At 46.9% G+C, this 21,249-nt stretch overlaps 1 protein-coding gene across 1 annotated transcript in view; it reads right to left on the bottom strand.

Moving 5' to 3' along the window:
• Nucleotides 1-12,148, bottom strand: part of DRC11 (dynein regulatory complex subunit 11) — a gene marked incomplete at its 3' end in the record, with an annotated part of 147,095 nt that extends 134,947 nt beyond the window's left edge. The window contains exons 1-2 of the mRNA XM_080799646.1: nt 12,031-12,148; nt 2,401-2,725 (exon numbers count right to left, since the gene is read on the bottom strand). Coding sequence (XP_080655772.1) covers nt 2,401-2,725; nt 12,031-12,041 — 336 coding nt within the window. The 5' untranslated portion in view covers nt 12,042-12,148. The remainder of the gene's footprint in view (nt 1-2,400; nt 2,726-12,030) is intronic.
• Nucleotides 12,149-21,249: the final 9,101 nt, after the last annotated feature.

Here is a 21,249-nt window from a genome sequence, read left to right as displayed (position 1 = left end):
GCATTATAACATAAAGGGGTGTCTTTTTTAGGACTTGGTGAGATGGTATCCATACCAGGTGGCAACTGTTTTTGAAAACCAAACCTTTTAGACTAATGGAGTTTTGGGGTGAGTTCCCGTGGTTCACTGAGTGAGAGAGACCTGTGAATGGAGGGCAGTCAGAAGAGAAAGATTCCACTTTTATTCAGGTTGAGATTTCATTTATTACCAAGTATGTTAACGTGCTGTACTTTTCCAACTTTTAAGACAACATTTTCGTGCCACGGCTCCCCCTGATGCACTAGTTAAGATTTTGAGGGGCAGGAAATACAGCCATTGAGAATGAAGAGAGCGCAGACACATATCAGTGGCCTCCGTCCACGCCACCCTGTACGTCCACCTCAGATATCCTGGGATTTCCCATCCTCTATAGGGCGGAATCAAGGACACTTCTTGTGGCGAGAAACTCCCTCTCTCCCTGACACGTCTCTCCACATCAGGGACCTGTTAGGGAGGCTCCTCATGTGGCAGGCTGCAGAAACACTCTTCCGGTTAGTTTGGCCACAGGGGACAATGATGACTTCTTGGACCCAGGGCAGGAGCACAGCGGAGAGTCCGTCAGCAGCAGGGATGTGTCCAGGGATGAAGAAACCTCCAGGACTCGGCATTTCCTTCTGCTCCTCTCGGTGAATCTGTTTTGTTCTGTCTCTCTCCCTCTTTCACTCTCAGGAGCAGCCTTTTTCATTCTTCCGAGCATCTGAGAACGAAGGCTCCAACTACTCACAAATCTGGGAGCCCACGGTTCAGACTCTGAGGCAGAAACTGGTCTGTCTCGGTTTCAGAACCTCAGAAGGAAGGCTCGCCTGGTGCCGCCACCAGTACCCATTCCTGAGCTGACCAGCTGTGGCTGGACTCGGGAGCCATGTTGCACAGAGAGCTGTGCACTGTGCAGGTGGCGGGCATGGGGGCTGAGACACAGGGGTGCAGAGCTAAGCCACGTAGGAACTCCCAGAGATGGCACACGTGTCTCCCTGGCCCGGCACTAGCTCCTGGGGTCCAAGCTGTTGCTGTTGGACGTGCCCCCTAACCACCTGGACCCCCGTGTCGTCATGTGGCTCACCATGCACCCTCCAGAAATGGGGGGAAACACAGTTGAGAGTCTCCTACCGGGAAGGCTTCCTGGACAATATCCCTCATTCGTCACCCCTTTCAGTGTTCACGGTCTTTGAAAAGATGAACCAGGTGAACCAGACAATCTGAAGGAGCCCACCACAGAAGTTTCATAAATTTCTTATTCCCCAGCTTCGAGATTATTTAATATTCTTGGTATTAAGTTAACACATTTAATACTGATTTATTAATTCAATTTAGGGATATGATTTAATGACTTGATTTCATGTTTATCCTCAGGTGTTCATGGTAGACTCACCCGGGTGAGTCAAATACACCTAACTGAAAAATCCTGGTGCTTTAATCCACACCCTTATAAATGAATGGCAATAAACATTAAAGTTTCAGAGGGATCTTCAACATTTCCAGTCCTTCTAGTTATTCTTTAGAGTCCATTCCAACGAAGGGCCGTAATAATGCTAGGAAAGTCTATTTCAGAAACAAACATAACCTTTATAGACTCTTGACTATTTTCAAAAGAAAGAGGTGTTAAATGCCAGGTAGAAAATTGAACACTGTCTCCTTTCAATTTTATTTTAGGGAAATGTTCCTTTCAAAATGAAGACTGAGCTCACAGGACCGTGGCCCTGAAGTGAGCTGTCTGTCCACTGGCTGCTGGCAGACTTGCCCAAGGAGTCTGGCAGCGGGTGTTTGGTGGTGAAGGTTGGGAGGACAGCAGTGAGGCAGAATGCTCATGGCTCCAGGGCATCAGAGACAGGGAGGATGCCCTTCTTTCTTGTCTGAGGCTCGAAGGCCTATTGCCAAAAATCCCCGCATCACCAAAGACCCAAAGCACAGGAGGAGACACAAGCACCTGGGAAGAAGGAAATGGCCACCCATCGGCTGCTCATCCTGAAGAAGATGATGAGAAACAGAGGCCAGAGGGAGATCTCCTTTGGAAACAGAAGTAGGGGCAGCGGGACTGGAAATTGGGAGGGTTTGTGTCTCAGGATATTTATGGAAGAGTTGGCCCACTCCAGTTAACAGACCCGGGCAGACCCATGGAGACAAGGAAGACAACAACTTCAGTGTCCAGTGGACCCAAGGGTGGTGTGAAGATTTGTCTGTACCCAAAGCTACAGGAACCCAGTCCTTGTCCAGGGTGGTATGGCCCAGCTGAAGGGCAATGCTTCAACTTTTCATACAACAACCAGCATAGATGTCTAGAAAGTCTGTAGAAAATTGGTTACAGGCCTACATGGCTGATTTAAAGCAACAAGAAACAGATAAGAGAAGAAGCTGAGTACTTACAGGAGCCAACTTTAGGTCCTGTAGGATGTCATCAAAATAATGAAACTCTGTTAATTCCAATTCAACCATTTCATTCTTCAGTTCCAGGAGGCGACCCATCACTCCATCCAGGATTTTTCGGATCAGTATTCGCTTCTGCGGGTGGACAATCTGGTCATAAACATCCTCCAAGTTTCTGAAGATCTGCACGTATTTTATGTAGAAGGTGGCTAACATTTGGAAGATGAAAATTTGATTGCTTTGGGATTCCATCATGTGCTGAGACTCTTTATCAAGCAAAGAATTGAGGGTTTCTTGGGTCTGATGCCACATCTTGTTATACATTCTGGTGGAAGACAAGAGAATAAGTGAAAATTCTTTTGTGAGCCATATGAAATGGGCATCCGGAATAACAAAACAAATGTGAACCAGGAACATGGTGTGTAGTTCCCTTCAGACCATTTATGTCCTGTTTCGAGGTGCAAGTGATTTTCAGACAAGACCACTGTTACCATTATCAAATGCATAACTTAAAAATCCTTTCACCTCAATGATAAGACTAATTCCTCACTGTACCTGCAAAACCAGCATTATTACACCCATTGCAGAGACTAAGAAGCTGTGAGTCCGAATTTCCCACTGACCTATCCATACATACAGCTGGTGGGCTAAGAGGTGGAAAGACCACGTTGGAAAGGAATTCTGCACCACCTCGTAAAGTCAAACACAGGCAGCCCCTATGAACGAACAATCATTCCCCAGAGAAACTCTTGTAAATCTGTATTGAGAATGAACACAATAGTGTTTCTTTATAAGAGTCCAAACAAGGAGATAACCCAACTGTTTATGAATGAAAGAATGAATAGATAAACTGCAGTGTATTCACAGCGGACTAGTCCCTGTGATGGAGAGCGAATGACTAACAGCTCTAAGCAACAACCATGAACTTGAGACCCATAATGAGGGACATAAGAAGTGAGAGGCGGCTGGCCTGGGACTCAAGACTGCCTGAGCAGGCTCCTTGTCCTCATCTGAGTCAGTGGAAGCAGCAGACAGGGAGCTGGAGGGCGGGAGGAGAATGGGATGCAGGTATGTCCTACCCCACTGCTCCCTGGCCAGTTAGCACATGGTTGGGAGCCTCCTTCTACCAAAGGCTCAAGGTAGTGGCCGCTCTGTGTTGCTTGCCTCAGGACCCTTATTGGTTCCTCGAGACTCTGTCCCCATCTCTTCTGCCAGTCCCTTTCTTAACCATCCTGCTGAGTGTGCCATCCTTTTCCAGACTGGACCCTGACCAACACATCCAAGGCAGACTTTTTTTTGGTTGACATTTTGGGTAATTTTTTGCTCTCTTTATATCCAAGAACCAGATGAAAAGCTAATGGAAAGCTCAGTGTGTCCGGAAAGAGGCTTGTTATCTCTCCCAGGGGTGAGACGGTGGGCAAGAACCTGGCCCTTACCCTGGGATGAGGGGGAAACCCACAACCCATTAGGTCTTTCCCGTGCTGGCCAGGGGGCTCATTCTCTGCCTGAATGGAGCCAGTGAGTCAGGAGTGAGGGCTCTCCCTTCCTCTTTGCTGTCACCCTGACCTCCCAACCCCATGCTCAGCTGTGTGTGGCATCCCCAGGGCCAGGCTGCCTGCACGAGCCTCTTCTGCCAGCACAGGGGCACCTGCTCTCTGCGGTCTACCTACCACCTTTAGCCCCACCTCAGAAGGACCAGACCTTGCCTCCTCTCTTCCCAGGGTTCTGCTAGAAGGTGGGCTTTTCCTCGCTCCCCCTCTGCTGGCCCTCAGGTCCCACATTCTCTGGCCTGCCTCCTCGCCCTCATCTCACCTGCTTTCCCTCCTTCTATGTTTTCATGGTATCTTCTGGAAAATGCTCTAATGTTCCCTTAGCCCTCATGTGTTTATAGCCTTTGACATCTCCTGTTGCCATGTTGGAGGTGATTCAGGAAGAGCAGGGAAGAAAATTGCTCATTCAATCCACCATGTTTTACTGGGAGTCCCTCACTGACCTTCCCAACGTCATTAGCAGGCATCTCTGCTAGGTTCTTTGCTCTGGTCCCACTACCTGCCCTTCCTTACTCATGCTCCGCACTTCCCTCTGAGAAATGGCCAACATCACTTCCTGCAGCTGACCACACACTGTGACCCTGGCCGCGCTCCATGAATGGGGCTCCCGTCACTCTCACTGAGGTGGGAGGAGGTGGTCTGCTCCCTAGTGTCTGAACCCAGTCTATGGGATTCTAAGCTCGGAACCATTATTCAGCACTGTACCACCACCTCTTCCTTGAACAAAAATAAAAGAACACCACCATGACCAGAAAATACTTAATTGTAACTCTTGCCAATACAATGGGATCAAAAGCTTCTGCACAGCCAAGGAAACAGTCAAGAAAACAAAGAGCAACCCTTGGAATGGGAGAAGATATTCAGAAATGACAGTACAGACAAAGGGCTGATATCCAAGATCTATAAAGACCTCCTCAAACTCAACACACACAAAACAGATAATCGTGTCAAAAAATGGGCAGAAGACAAGAACAGACACTTCTCCAATGAAGACATACAAATGGCTAACAGACACATGAAAAAATGTTCATTCATTAGTCATCAGGGAGATTTAAATCGAAACCACATTGAGATACCACCTTATACCAGTTAGAATGGCCAAAACTAACAAGACAGGAAACAACGTGTCGGAGAGGATGTGGAGAAGGGGGAACCCTCTTACACTGTTGGTGGGAATGCAAGTTGGTGCAGCCACTTTGGAAAACAGTGTGGAGAGTCCTTAAGAAATTAAAAATAGAGCTTCCCTATGACCCTGCAATTGCACTACTGGGTATTTACCCCAAAGATATAGATATAGTGAAAAGAAGGGCCATCTGTACCCCAATGTTTATAGCAGCAATGGCCATAGTCGCCAACTTGTGGAAAGAACCAAGATGCCCTTCAACGGACGAATGGATAAAGAAGATATGGTCCGTATATACTATGGAGTATTATGCCTCCATCAGAAAGGATAAACACCCAACTTTTGTATCAGCATGGATGGGACTGGAGCAGATTATGCTGAGTGAAATAAGTAAAAAAAAGAGTCAATTATCATATGGTTTCACTTACTTGTGGAGCATAAGGAATAGCACGGAGGACATTGGGAGATGGAGAGAAGTGAATTGGGGAAAATCGGAGGGGGAGACAAACTATGAGAGACTGTGGACTCTGAGAAATAAACTGAGGGTTTTGGAGGTAAGGGGGGGTGGGAGGTTGGGTGAGCCTGGTGGTGGGTATTATGGAGGGCACGTATTGCATGGAACCCTGGGTGTGGTGCAAAACAATGAATTCTGGAACACTGAAAAGAAATAGAAGAAAAAAAAGATGATGGGTGAGAAATTTAATGTGAATATTTGAATGTCCGTTTGCCTGGTTGCAAATGAGGTGAACCACCTGCATATGGGTTGTGCGTAAGTTCTGTTCTCAAGTTATTTATCCATTTATTTTGCTTATTTTCCCACTGGATTGTTTTTCTATTAATTTATGGGGGTTCTTTAAATACACTGAGTGTCTATGAGTTCCTTAACTTGCCTTCTAGCTGAGAAGCTGCTGTCTTATCACCCACAGCCTAGGGCAGGCTGTAGGCATGTGCCCTCCACCTCTGTCCTGCTGGGAAGGGCAATCCCACCCGGATTCATGGAGGTCCAGTGCAGCCCTCCAGGCTGGTTTGGAGCCAGGCCCCGTAGGAGCAGTGATCCCAGAGCACTGTGCCAGTGCCTGACGAGGCCTCCTTCTCATGCCTGCTCACTGCTGTGTGCTCCCACGCTGTTCCTGGTCCAGAGAGTTTCAACTTGCATTAAAAATTTTCTGATTCTTTAGTTTTTAAATTTAAAATATTTTCATTTTATTTTAAAATGTACTATTCCACTATTAAGTATAACAAATACATAGTAGTATGTTGTCAATTAATACAAACTTAAAAGAACAAATAAAAACTTTAAAAAAGATTTATTTATGTATTTCAGAGAAAGAGAGAGATTTATTTCAGCGAGTGTGTGTTCCAGCAGGGGGAGGGACAGTGGGAGAGGGAGTCAAGCAGACTCCCCACTGAGCTCAGAGCCCCACACAGGGCTCCACCCCAGCACACTGAGATCATGACCTGAGCCAAAATCCAGAGTTGGATGCTTAACCTACTGAGCCACCCAGGAGCCCCTAAAAATAAAATTTTTAAATAAAACATTAAAAAATAATTTTTTTACATGTCTCATTTCTATGTTCCTGGAACAGAGATGAGAGACTCATCTTCTTGGCCAAAAGGTAGAAGCTTCTCTTGGTGTGTGAAGAGTCTTTCAGGTTCAGATGATGACAACGATGATGATGATGACGACGATGATGATGTAAAAGAGCTCAGAAGTTCATAATGCTGGTCACTGTCCTAAATGCTTTACAGGCCTCAGCTCACATAAACCTAACAGCCCCCATCAGGCAGGTGCTTCCATCACTGCAGTTTACAGACGAGCCAACGGAGGCACAGCAAAGCTGACCCACGTCCAGAGCTCATAGTCTGAGTCCCTCTGTGGTCCCCATTATTCAGGATGAATGCAAATGAGGGTGATGAAGCAGGTGGCAAAGTTGTGATGGGCCAAGATTTACGGTTGGAAATACACTTTTTCCCTGCAGCCCGCCCCTGAGTTTGGATACTGAATACTGCCTCAGGCATGCCCCCCCTGGAGGTGCGAGAGTCAGATATCTCCAAACTTGGACATCTTTAAAAACCATTGCTAACGAAAGAACGTTCTGCCAGATGGTTTTATGAAGCGAGAACGTTTTCAGGGGCAGTTTGATTCCACTTAGCACAGGACTTGCCCCTCCTTGCAGAATAAATGACAATTTATTAGAAACAACCCCATCCTAGAATAGTAATAGTAGCAGCTTCTGCCTGGTCCCAGCATCAGGTGGCCTTAAAAAATGAGGCAAACAGGATAGGAGAGGTGGAGGCAGAAACTGAGCGGACGATGAAGGCTGCCTTATCAAGCACCTGCTCTGGGGGAGGTAAAGCTGGGAAGGGTGTCGAGACGCGGAACACGTTCCTAGATGACCAAAGCCCAGACTTGGAGCAGCGGAGGGGGGCGGCACACCCAGGGGTCCCCTGACCTGACCAGCTGCCCAACCAATGTTACATAAAACAGCAAACCATGTGGTTTGTTTTGTGGCCGAAACCTGTCAGGACAGCATTACAGAAGAAAATTATAGGCTAATTTTGTTTAGAACTGGGATCTGAAATTCCACTTAGCAAACAGGACTCAGCGCCAGATCAAAAGCATGGTTCCCTCTGACCAGGGAGGGGTCATCCCAGGAATCTGCGAGAGTTCAGCATGGAGACAAGCTGAGCTAAATACAGCAACAGAACAGTACAAAGCCGAAGATTATTTCCACAGGATGCCAAGAAAATTCTCAATAAATTTAATTTATGGCATATGCCTGATTAAGAAGACCATCCAGATACCCCAAAAAACAGATGTCGTCAGCCCTTCAAAAACGCTGAATGCCAGAGACCAAAAATATTTTCAGGAGACACACTAGAAATCTAAAAGACAGGAGTGAAAAAAGATGAAGCAGACAGAAAAGGGATTCATACAAAAGATTTAAGAAACTGCTTGTAAATGACACAGTTGCAATATCCAAGGAACTTGATAAAACAAAATATAAGAAGTCAGCTGGGCAGCAAAGTTGCAAGCCATCGATAAAAGCCACAAATATTGAATGCAGAGAAAAATAAGAAAAAGGAAAAACAAATTCCCTTTCCCAGTACTGATTAAACATCTAAGAATGAATATGGTGGGAGCCACACAAGAGGTAACTGAAGAAAATTCTAGAAGGCTAGCTGTGGAGGATAGGACCAGGCAGAAGGCTGGAAACACAAGATGAAAAGAAAGCAGACTCTTGGATTGACATGCAGATTTAACACCACTGAGAATTTGGGAATATAAAATATTCCCAAATAAATAAATCTAGTCATAACTTCCAAATGAGGGGGTGGGATCAGTAATGAAAAATAAGGGGCATTTATCAGACTTCAAAGCACTGAATACACCAGTAAGCACTAAGGTTGTGCAAGACCCCGGGGAGGCTGCCCCTTGGGGTGCAGGTGGGGTGACCTGAATCTTACAAAGACCCACACCCATTGTGAGCAAGGGATGTTGGGTAGAGGATGCTTCCACCAGGGGTGACCACACCCACACTGATGGATGGAGCATGCCCAGAATTTAGGAATGCCCAGACTCCACATGCCCAGAATTTAGGAATGCCCAGACTCCACTCTGGGACAGACCCAGCCCAGGGAAGCCTTGCTGCCCTACCTCAGTGCACTCATTGGCTTCCACCCAGGGTCAAAGAAGCAGAAACCCCTCCAGGGCCATGGCTGAGCTGACCCACCCCTGGAACTCTGGGCTGAGGATTCTCCTGGCAGCCTGAGCCTTCCATGTCCTGCCTTTGGGCGGCAGCCTCTTCCTTCCTCACCTGGTGCTTTTCTGGAGAGCGTTGCTGGAGCGACCAGGCACTGGTCATTGGGTGATAGGAAGCATGAGGCAGCCACGTGAGCCGACCCACTAGCATCATCGCCCTGTCCTCTGGACACTGACCTCGGTGTCCCTGCCTTCCACGTTCCCTGCTGTCCTGGGCACCCACTGGCCACAGTCCCACCACTCTCTTCACTGCCAGCAGCCACTGGCCAGCCTGGAACCACTCTCCCTCCCACCACCACCGCCCCCCCCCCCCCCCGCCATGCTGCCCCACGGTCCCTGCATCTTTCCGCGGAGATGGTGCCCAGGAACGTTAAGTGAGACCTGGGATGCCACAGGATGTTTTTTTTTTTTTTTCTTTCCAAATAAGAACATCACTGAGATATAATTCATGTTCAAGTTTATACTTTCAAAGGGCACCCATCAATGGGTTTTAGTATATTCACAACGACCGCATCTAACTCGAAGACACTTTCATCTTCCCGAGAGGAACCCCTGTCCCCTTTCCCCCCAGCCCCCGGTCACCATTACTGTAACTGCCGCAGGCATTTCACATAAATGGACCCACACAGTGGGTGGCGCTTGCACAATGTTTGCAAAGTGCGCATGTGCGGAGGCTGGCACCCGGACCTCGCTGCTTCTTGAAGTGGTCCAGGCACGCCCCTGACGGGCATGGGGGCCGCTTCTACCTCCTGGCCATTGTGAATGAGACCCCAGTATCCATGCGTTTTTATTTTTATTTCCCTTTCGTCTGGCCAGGAGGGTTTTAAAGGCAAAGGGCCGTAAGGTTAGAATCAGAAGCTGTCTCCTGACCTAGTGGGTCTCAGGCTGGCCACAGCCTCCCTGCACCTTCCACTTCCGCACAGGGAAAATCTGCACAGGGACACCCCTCTGGACACCTGAAGGGGTTACTATGGGATGGGATAACCGATGTGAAAGTGTTCTTGAAATTTTAAATATACCTTGTAAAGAGAAGGTGGTATTTTATCCATGGGACTACTTAGAATATATTTTTTTAAGCACAGGATTGATTTCAGACTTGGGCATATGACCAAAAAGTGTTACAGATTTTGAAGTCAGGAGGATTGTGGGTGGAGAAGACGGAATATGACAGCTGAAAATGGCCAGACTGTTATTTACATAGCTTGGCAGATTTCTGTAGCTGGGAGGGTGGGGGAAGGGAAGACTGGAGCATTCAGACATACAACGTGCTTGGACGAAAAATCTAAATCTTGCAAAATGGGAATTCTCCCCTAGATATTTTATACAGGATAAATCTTCAGATTCTTCCAATACTATGTGGCTGTTTGTCCTCTTTCCAGAATATTCCCTTGGCCTTCTTGCTTAAGGGAGAGGCCCAGCTGTCCTTCCCTGCAGCCCTCACAGGAGAGGCTCCTTTTCTGCCAGAAACCTCCGACCGCTGTGGGGATTGGAGGGGGGGTCAAGATCCTTGCTCCTCACTGCCACTTCTAGATCATTCTCCCTGCCCCTCCCCCACCTTTTACCTCATTTAATCAGGTGGCATCACCACTGCCCCTCACTGTCACCATCGTCTACCCCCTGCACTACTTTTCCAGGACCCCACAAGGTGTCTACCCATGAATACTATTTACGGACAGACTCCTCCCTCCCCAGTTCCCTGTGATAAACAACTCAGCTCCTTCCTTGAAGCCAAGACCTCCAGCTACCTGCTGGGGCTCATGCCCCCACTGGCAACATCACCCCACTACTCCCTCCTCTTCCTCACACCTTCCTTTAGCAAAGTAACATGCCATCGCCTCCTGTCTTAAAAAAAAAAAAAAAAATCTGTCTCCTGGCCCTGCTTCCCTCCATCAGGTATAGCAAAACTCCTTTAAAAACTTGGCTATGCTCACTGTCCTCCCGTTCCCTCCCATTCTCGGCAACCTTCTTACTCCATCCCCCACGAGGGTCAAGGGAACCATGGGACCCTTCCTTGCTAAATGGATGGCCCACTTCGGTTCTCTTCTGACCTGTCTCAGCAGCGTTTGAGTCTGTCACTCCCTCCTCCCAGAAACATTATTTCCTGTTCACCTAAACACCTCGATTTTGCTTCCTCCTCAGGGATCCCACCTTCAATCCTTTTGCTGGTGTCTGCTCTTACCACTGGATGACCCCTTCTCTGTCTACACTCATGCCCTGTTAATAAAGCCCATCTACATACCAACACCTGTTGAGTTTATATTTCATACACAGATCTCTCTTCTGACCTCAAGGCTTGAATATTCAACCACCTACTTGATCTCCAACAGGCACGTCAAACTCAATATGCCCCAAACTGAAATCCCGATCTTCTCCACCTGCAACATCTCTGCAAGCCCTCGATCTCTCTACCCTCATTTCCTCACCTATAAATATGGTTAGTAAGAGCATGCCTGCAGCTGGAGGTAGAATGCCTGGGAGGGCACCCTCTGCTTGCCCGGAATGAACCCTTTAGCCTCTCTGTTCCTGATTCCTCTGCTCTGCAATGGGAATAACACCATATACAGGTCCTGCGTTATTGGGTGTTGTGAGGATCACATGTGCTGCCATATTTCACACACTCAGCACAGTGCCGGCAGACTCAGCACCGTAACACGTCCGAAATGGTCCCGATGAAGACCAGAGAAATACGCCGCTGCACAAGTGCTGGGGGAGCAGCTCAGGGCTGGGTACATACTCTTCCCGGTACCCCTACCACCCGACTGTGATTCCTTGCGAAAAGCAGAGTGGTACCATAAAGCTTCCTCAAGCTCCTTCTTGATTTAATATGGGACCTGGGTGTTTCTACCAAGCAATCCACGGATAACTGAGAAAGGCGAACAAAAAAGCAGGCGATGTACAGAATGTCTTGAAGGTGCTACTGTTTCAAAATGACAGCAGCCAGGGCATAAGCCACGGGCTCTCTGGACCTTATCTCCACGGAGCGAGAAGGCAGTGCGACGGGGGGAGGGAGACCCAGACGTATGGCGTTCCTTGTCCACAAGAACCTAATACTCTACCCTGGGCCCGTCTTCATTTGCTAACACATGAAAAGGAGGGGAGAGGAGAGAAGAAAAGAAGGGAGAGAAGCAGAGCAAGCCATCTTTCCGCCTGAAGACGTCCGGCCCAGGTCTATAAGCCCGCCGCCCATCACTTACGCGTTCGACATGGCTGACTACTTTCTCTCTTTCCCTTGCCCGCCTGGAAGCTCTTCCGTCTCTCTCCGAAGGGCGGCCGGCAGGAGGCGTCGGGACACAGGGACACAGCCACGGGCGTCCACGGAGAGGTCCTTCTGGAGGACGGGGTCGCGGTGGGGGCTATCCTCCACTTTGGGCAGGAAAATGCGATAGCGCGCTAGCACAGATAGGTTCGGGAACCTTCCTCGGCGGGACGCGAGGCGGAACCTAGCAACCGAGACGCTACGCCTGCGCAGTGCCGGCTCTCCCCTAGCAGGGGACACGCCCTCCTGAGCTCCACGCGCTTGCGCTCTGGGCTGGTTTCCGTGGTAACCGAAGAGCGGCGCGGCGGGATGCAGGTCTTGCGGAAAGGAGCTGCTTCCAGCGGACGGGAGCTCCCAGGATGAGGGGCTGATCTCTCTGTGGACCCTCCCGGACGCCAGTCCCCGGGATCCAGCCCGGGTCCTTTCCGCCGGCTCGCCGTCCTCCACACCGTATTCCCGCTTCCCTGTTTGCCCCCTTGTCAAGTGCCTTTCAAAATGTGGTCTTGGACAAGGGCCTTGATTGTAGCCTCTGTCTTCCCATCTGTAGCATGGGATAGCAGTCATTCATTTGTTCAGAACTTGACTGGGCTTCTCTCCGGGGAAAGCGCAGGCTTAGGGTCTGGTGATACAGGGTAGAAGCAATCCTGCCCTTCTGGGGCGAAGTGAAAGTGAAATGAGGAGCTAGAGAGTTGTAAATGGAAAAATGCCATGTGGATGCTAGTTATTAGCAGGTCGCTATGAGTGTCTGCTTTCACTGCCCTTCTTTCTTCGTCTTTTGTAACTATTGAGATTTATTTGCAAATTTTATAACCTTCAATTCCTACAGGAATACATTCAGGACCAATACAGTTGAAAGAGCATGGAAAAGGCATCCACATAAAAATGGCAGGGTGATCTGGATGACAGAACCTCTCTCACACATGAAATGAACAAAAGAAGAGCAAAAATTGGGAATAACAACAACAAAAGAAAAGAACAACTAAACAAAAAAATTAAGTACAACTTAGCGCCATCAACTTCAAAAAACTGTACTCAGTGAAATAGATGTCTGCCATGGAGAATGGAATCTGAATCTCATCCCTGTTGCCCAAAAATCCCCATAAGGGAAGAAAACCAAGTAGACAAAAATACTAAGATTTCTCACTAACGCTTTTTGATACAAAGAAGACATGAATCTGCAAAGTGAGATGAGAATGCGGGCACAGAAGCAAGCTACCTGGGGAAATCCAGGTGAGACAAAACTATCTCTAGAGAAAACAGCCCCTGCTGCCTACAGGACATAACCAGAGCTAGGAAAAATCACTAGGGCTTGCCACTTTCTAGGACTTTGCACTGTACAGAGGCAAAGGTTCAAAGTCCAAGGACAGTTGTCACAGAGGCAGGGTGGGCTCCTAATAAGGGTCGGGAAGTTGAGCAGAACCTCTGGAGCAAGCAGAGCCCAGGACCTGCACACATCCAGGGGCTCAGTCCTAATCCTCAGTGTGTATCCAGGTCACAGGAAAGTAGATAAAAATGTCATCTTCCAACTTTCAAACGAATTCAGATATAGTGAGAAAGCAGTCAAGGAGAATTTGCTCACATTATATTTGAACAGAAGATTCACAAAGAGCAACCCATGTTAAATATAAATAAGATAGAAGCAACAAATCCATTATCTAAGACATTAGTAACAACGCAAGGGGGGAAAAACCAAATAACAAGAACAAAAGAGGGATGCCTGGGTGGCTCAGTCAGGTAAGCATCTGCCTTCAGCTCAGGTCATGATCTCAGGGTCCTGAGATTGAGCCTCAAGTTGGGCTCCCATGGGGAATCTGCTTCTCCCTCTGCTTCTGCCTCTCCCTATCCCAGCTCGCTCGTGCACACTCTCTCTATCAAATAAAATAACATTAAAAAAAAGAATTATGGCATGGGTGAGACAATTGAAGAACTTAGTCTCCAAGAAAACGTAACCAAATAAAAGAAAATTCTTCACTTTTGTCCCATGTTATAGAATAAATTAATAAGAACACCAACCTAATAGACTAAGTGTTGGGAAAAAAGATAAAACAGCACAATGAGAAGAGGGAGATGATACAGCTAAGGCAAGCAAATGAAAATAAAAAATAGCCAATAGAGAAACCAAAGTAGAAAGACCAAAAAGCAGACTGGGGCGCAATTCACCTGAATTACTGACTTACAGGAAAAGCTTGGATCAACTACAGTGAATGTAGAGGAAAAAGACTCCATCATTTGAGCAATTAGAAAGGGGTTAGTTGATATTCCTAAAAAAAAAAAAAAAAAAAAAGAGTCCTCTAATATTATTTTTTTTTCAAAGCTGTAAGGAAATGCCTCTGAAAGAAGAGAACCAAATCTGCAGATCAAAAGTTCTCACTGTGTTCCAGGAAAAACTGGTATAGAGCAACCAACACCAAAGATCTCCTGGATGTGTGATTGAACTTCAGGGAGAAGTGGTAGGGGGATCTGGTGGCCTCAGATATCTGCATGGTAGCTTTCAACATCAGATGAAATGATAGCAACATTTGCAAAGATTTTGGAGAAAAATGTGACCCAAGATATTTCTACTCACTGAAGTTAATATTCCCAAATATGAAAGCCCTCTGGAAATACAGCACTCATGCATAAATTGGCATGTTTTCAAACACAAGTAACCCAATGTCTGATGGCTTGAACAATAAGGATTTAGAATCTCCCTTCCAAGAATAGAGGTGAGACAATTTTGGACTGGTTATTCCAAAGGCTCAGTGACATCATCCTTCTTTGGTGGTCGTTTGGTCTTTTGGTGTTGTCATCCTTAAGATGTTGGATGATTTCCCTCATGGTCATAAAATGTCTGCAGTGATGCCAGACATTACAACCTCGCTCTGGGACATCTCAAGATAGCACAAGACCAGCTGGGAAATGTGAACATTATTATCGTCTTCGAGAAATCAGGGTTTACCTGCATTATGAGAGAGAGAGAGAAGTGGATAAAAGAACCAAAACAGGGCTCCACCAGCCTGGAATCAGGCAATATGGCCAGTTGTGTAGGGGACATTCAGGAAAAGCCGTAACTCGAGCTCTTCTAGAAAATAAATCAGGGGCACCTGAGTGGCTCACTGGGTTAAGCCTTTGCCTTTGGCTCAGGTCATGATCTCAGGGTCCTGGGATTGAGCCCCGCATCGGGCTCCCTGCTGGGTGGGGAGCCTGCTTCGACCCCTCTCTCGCTGCCTGCCTCTCTACCTACTTGTGATCTCTGTCAAATAAATAAATAAAATCTTTAAAAAAAAGAAAATAAATCAATTGAAGGTGCAATCCAGCAATCAAAAGATGTTAAGTCACGTTCAAAGGATGAACAAGTGCTCAGTTGTGGGAAGACAGTGCAGCAAGGTCTCCCAAAGTCTACAGAACAGGAGAACAAATAGAGATTTCTCCGATTATGTCCCATGAGCTTTGCAGGTGCTAAGGTGATCTACTTATTGGCTACTTACTCTGTGCCAGGGACTCTGTGTGACTGGACCCATATTCATACACAAAGCTGGCCTATTAACATTATGAGGTGGGCAATATTTTCATCCCTATTTTACACATGTGGAAGCTGAGACTGAGGGAGGCTATGTCTAAGGCCACACTCCAGGAGACAGTGGAGTTGGCATTCAAACCACCCGATTATCTCACTTTGAAGACTATACCTGGGACTATTATCATTTTGTTGGGAGTAAAAACTATCTTAATATCTTTTTAAAAAATTGCATTCTATGAGACGAATGCTATTAAAAACAGTGGTTCTCAAATCATTTCTCCTTTAAGAAAAAAAAAAAAAATCAATGTTGTCCAAACAGGGAGATAGAAAGTGACTTTGTCCTCGGTATTCGATAATTTATGCAGCTTCATGATTGGACTGCCAGGTCTCTGGGAAAATGTATCTTGTCCCATATGCAGTCACTCAGGCAAATATTTGCTGATGTTTGTTCTGAGCAAAGCACAAGTGTCCCCATGGTGCGGCCGAAAAAGATGATGGATCTCGCTGCATTCTGCCTGCAAGGAATAGGGGCGATAACCATCCAGAGGAGCTCAGGCTTCCTTATCACAGGCTCATTTCTTGGAGGAATGGGAGGTCTGCAAGAGCCCCCAGACACCATCCACGCGACCGGGTCAGGTGCTTCAGCCCCAGGACATTCCTATCCCTTGAGCTCCTCTTCGCTGCCCACACACCGGCAAGGATTGGGACCACATGCCCCCTCTCAAAAGTCCATTCTGGTTCTGTAGAGATCACTGTTACTCTTTTGCATCAAGGCTCTAGGCCAAGCAGAACAACCTTCTTTTAGCAGAGCAGCCTCATAAATGTTTAAGCCTCCGCACCCCTGGCCTGGTCTCTCTGATTACAGGGCAATCTCCCTCAAGTTCTTTAGGCTCCCCTGCCATCATGGTCTCTGTCACACTGTCCTCAGTGTCCTTCCGCCATAACCCCATGAAACAGAACCTCCCCTTCATCAGCATCACACTGTTGGCTGAGGTGGGTCGACCAGAACTCTCTTTCTTCCTCCACTGTCTTCTGCTGAGACCCCGGAGCCAACCAGTTCCCGGACGGAATGTTCTCTACAAGAAAGCCTGGGAGCCCTAGCACAGCATGGGAAGTGTGTCTGAATTTCCATCAGCTGACAAGTTAGACACCTGCCCCACTCTGCTGCCATCTGGCCGGTGTGTCTCAGCAATCCCGTGGGACGAGGGTTTGGTCAAGCTCGTTGCTGGTAGGAGGCTCTGTGGTACGGACAGCGTTGTCCCCAGGTACGAGGCTAGTGACAGAATTTAAGATTAGGCTCATCTACTCTGCCTTGTTTTTTAGAGAACCCAGAATGACCCTTGTCTCTGCTTCCTTTTCTGAGAACTCACAAATCATTTTAACGGTCTGTTCTGGATCCATGTGAGGTTTGCTGGACCAGTACCTGACCTTCTTTTCTTCCCAGAGTCACCGGCCACTCTGAAAATACTACGTTCATTTTGTTTAGTGACCACACTCCGTGTTCTGCTAGACATCTGAGGCCCAAATCATTATTCAAACTCACTTTCCAGTAATTTCCTCTAGACTGATCAGTACCTTTTGCATAGTTACTGTGTTTTGTCCTAGTAATTGATGTTTTATTCCACTTTAGATGTAAATGTCTTTTTACACAGTCTCCTAATCCGACTGCCGGGTCTCTGGGGAAGTCCATCTTCCCACCAGTCTTGATACGTATGAAATCATTTGGGCGAAGGCTTATTGGTGCTGGTTCTATACAAAGCCCAGCACTCGACACTGTGCAATAGAAAAAGATGATTCTGATATGAATTCTGTCTTCAAAGAGTAGAGCAGAGGAGAGCAAGGTCAGAGGTGGCCCAATGCCACAGCGTCAAGTTGTCTGTGAGTTTGGAACTGTGAGGGCTGAAGGGCTCTTGGGAAAGGGGAACGTATTACACAGCAGATGGCATCTGAGCTGGCCATGCTGAGAATGAGTGGGGCTGTGGCCTGAGGAAATAGAAGGAGAACATTCCAGGCAAAGGAATCAACATGGGGAGAGGCATAAGAGCAAAAGTGTGGGGATACACTCATTCGAGAATCAATGCTTTTGTCTGACCTGGGAACAGGTTTGTCATCCCAGACTGGGGCTAGGGGTACGTGCTCCCCCACCCTCAACCAGAGCTGCCGAGGTTTGGCTGAGCAGGAGAGCTGACATGATCATGGGACACAGAGACCCTAAAAGTCAGGGAGTACAGGGGTGTGGATACACAGAACGGGGAGTGAGCATATTGTGGATTGTGGAATAACTCTCAGGCATGTGAAGGAACGACATGCCGACCCCTGCTACAACACAGTGGAAACCAGAAAGGCCTTAGGCTGAGTGAAATAGACCAGATAACAAAGGACAAATACTGTGTGGTGTCACTTAGTATGAACTATGTCTTGAGGCAAATTTATAGAGATGGCAGTGGATTTGAGAGGTTACTGGGGGCTAGGGGAAGGAGGGCATGGGGTGTTATTGCTGAATGGTTGTGGAGTTTCTAGTTGGGGTGATGAAAAATTTTGGAAATTGTGCTGATGGTCACAGAGCATTGTGAATACAGTTAGTGCTACCAAACTGCACACTTCAAATGGCATATATGTTGGACGGCTGGTGAAGCTGCGTGAGGAAGAGGAGACAGGAGAGCAGCTCAAAAGAGATAACCGGGACACAGAAGCTGCTGTGAGTTAGGGGGGATGAGCTCATTTTTAGGGTACATGAAAAGAAAGAACTGCGAGTTGTACTCCTTAGCCAAATGCTCTTGACTGTTAAACCCTGGTCTAGAAGTGGCTGTCCCCCATCCCCCATTGTGCATGGATAGCCCTTCAAAGCCCCATCCTGCTTTCCCTTCCTGGTTCCAGTCCTCTCCCTCTGCTCTCACGGCAATTGGGACCCTACCTGCGACTCAGGATGGTGGCATTTGGCCTTTACCAGATCAGGTGGAGTTGGCACAGTGCACACTCTTGGTAAGTCTTGGCAAGTGTCCGAGGGAAGACAGCCCATCCCTGGCTTCCTGCCCAGCACACATGTCCAGGGTCACGGGTGTCTCTTCTTGCCTTCGACCATTTGCAGAATCAGGCTTTTCACAACCCTCCCTCCCCCCTGCCCATCACTCAGAGCATACGGTGTGACTCCTGGAATGGTATGCAATTGCCATGTGCCAGACACCTGGGTGGTACGTTGTCGTGTACTCAGCGTTCAGGAGATCCAGTTCATGAAACATGTTTCTGGAAACTCAGTGCTTGAGCATTGTTGGCATTTCTCACTTCCTCCGTGATGCCATAGAGGAGTCGAGTCCTCCAAAGATGAGTTTACCTGGCTTGTGAGGAGGCTGCCAGTGAGGCTGTCTGACTTGACTGAGCCCGCTGCCGTTCGATGGGACTTCCCAGCTCTGGGACAGGACCCCCCAGAGTCTGACTCTGCTCCCATAGGTGTCCAGGTAAGCCCCCAGGACTGCAGAATGTGAAGGCAACACAGCTAAAAGGGGAAGGAGTCAGGTTCAAGTCGAATTTGCAGGCCTTCTCTCCCCTTCGATGTAATAAATCTTTCTGATGCTTCTATGTATAAAATGTCATTCTGCTCAAGAGGTGTATTTTTAAATGTCAGTTATGAAAACTTCTGCTGTGACATACCATCTTTTATGTCCGATGTTCCGTCTGCACGAAAGCAAATGCTGACGTGCTAAGCTTGTCACATTCACACGTGTATACTGGAAATGAATAGAATATTCATTTCATTCATTTGTAGTTATGACAGTACCACTGGCAGACCCTTGGTGTCCCAAGACCCAACATTCAGACTCTTGACTCCTCCTGACCAGGCTCCAGTGTTGGTGACGTATTATAATCTATAGCAGGGACAGTTCTATCTGCCTCAAAGGATGACGGTAAGAATTAAATGAATAATGGATGTAGGGCACTTGGCACAAGTTAGAACCCACCTGCTGTTATGTAGCAGCTAATCCCTTAAGCCCCTGGGGTTGCCAAGGTGTCTGGTCGAAATCCACATCTCAATTAGCAGTTATTCAGTGATCTTGGGAGAAATCCCAGATGTCAAAGATCTGTGGTTGCCTGGTGGAGCGCTCATAGCATAGATATTGGCTTCGTGATAGTATTAGTTACAAACCCGGCTCCAACGGCTGAAGTCCGCTTGCCCAAACAGCAAAACCGTGGACTGTGAATCTTGGCTTCTCTCCAGTATATTACAATAACATAGCAAAGGATATCAGACTGGAAATGAGTCTTATTGGATGGATTGTGTTGAGCCCATGCTAGTAAACAGATTTAAAATGGATATTAGTAATCCAAGCATTATATTCTGGATGGAATTCCGAAGATAATAGACGATACAAATAGCAAAGCTCTTTTACGTCAAATAAACATCACTTCCACTGGGAAATGAGTGTGTGTGCGTGTGTTTCTTATAAGCTATTTTATTATCTATAAATAAGACTGTCCAGTGTGAGAAAAAAATAGAAAGGAACTAGCCAAAGACAGGATGTTTTTTTTTTATATTATTATTATTATTATCCTGTTTTTTTTCTCACAAACACTGAGGCAGCTTTTGTAACCCAGGTGCAAAGGAGGTCACTTCTCATTGTTTGAACACCTGCTGTCTTTTAAAATGAACATGATTTCCACAGGCCATTGATAAATTTGGTCTTAAAACTGCCTCCGAAAGGACTGTCTCCCTGTATTTTGATAATCCTTCTAAATAAGTAGCACGTGTCTGTGCAATTGGTTTTGTTTTGTTTTGTTTTGCTTCTGTTTAACTCTCAAACCGTTTCCCTCCTCTTGTGTGATTTTCACAATGCTTCTAATAAAACAATAGTTCTCGGTGCCCAGGGTGGAAAGCTAATTGCAAGTAACAGCTGCATTGTTCGTAAAACAAAGTGATACGTTAATGAGAGGCATTTAGAATCTCAAATTGCCAGTGGCCCCAACTGCATCAGTAAGATGTGGTTGAACAGAAGAGAAAATATTTAGTCAATCTCTTCATTTATCGCAGTTCACTGCTAGACTTAATAGAAATAGAATCGCTGTTTTAAAAAAATCAGGCAGAAGGCTAGTACGATTTTTACATGCACATTTCATCCTCTCTTGGTCTTCTGGCTGTCTCTCGGCTTGTCCTTGTCTATTTATATCTTCTCCCTGGAAGTGCACTACTTCTGAGAAGAGGTTTTGCCCTGTACCTGGGCAGGACACCAGGATGGTGTCATCTGTCCCAACCATACCCAGTGTCTCCTGTTGATGCCATGTGCTGAGCTGCAACATTAAAGCCATCCCGGAAGTTGTTTATATCTGCTTTTCTAAGCTAAGGACACTCTTTCAAACTTTTTAGCTCTCCTAACACGTGAAATGCGGATAAACATAGTAAGAGCTACAACCTTTAAAATACTTTTTATTATAGCAAGTGCAGACGAGGGTGCGGCTCTTAAGCACACAGCTCAGTGAATTTTCTCCATCTGGAAATACTCATGTAATAAGTACGGAGATCAAGATATCGAGGAGCAGACTCCTGGGAGCTCCTTTGTGACCTTCCTAATCCGATCCTGTGTCTTTCTCCCAACCACTGCCTGTCTGATCCCCAAAGATTACTTTTTCCCTTATAAAGGAAAATTTCCTGTATACATTTTGAGTGAA

The sequence above is a fragment of the Martes martes genome, assembly GCF_963455335.1.
Source record: "Martes martes genome assembly, chromosome: 3".
Classification (NCBI taxonomy): domain Eukaryota; kingdom Metazoa; phylum Chordata; class Mammalia; order Carnivora; family Mustelidae; genus Martes; species Martes martes.
Note: the sequence above shows the minus strand (reverse complement) of the source record. Positions and strands in the feature narration are given on the sequence as shown.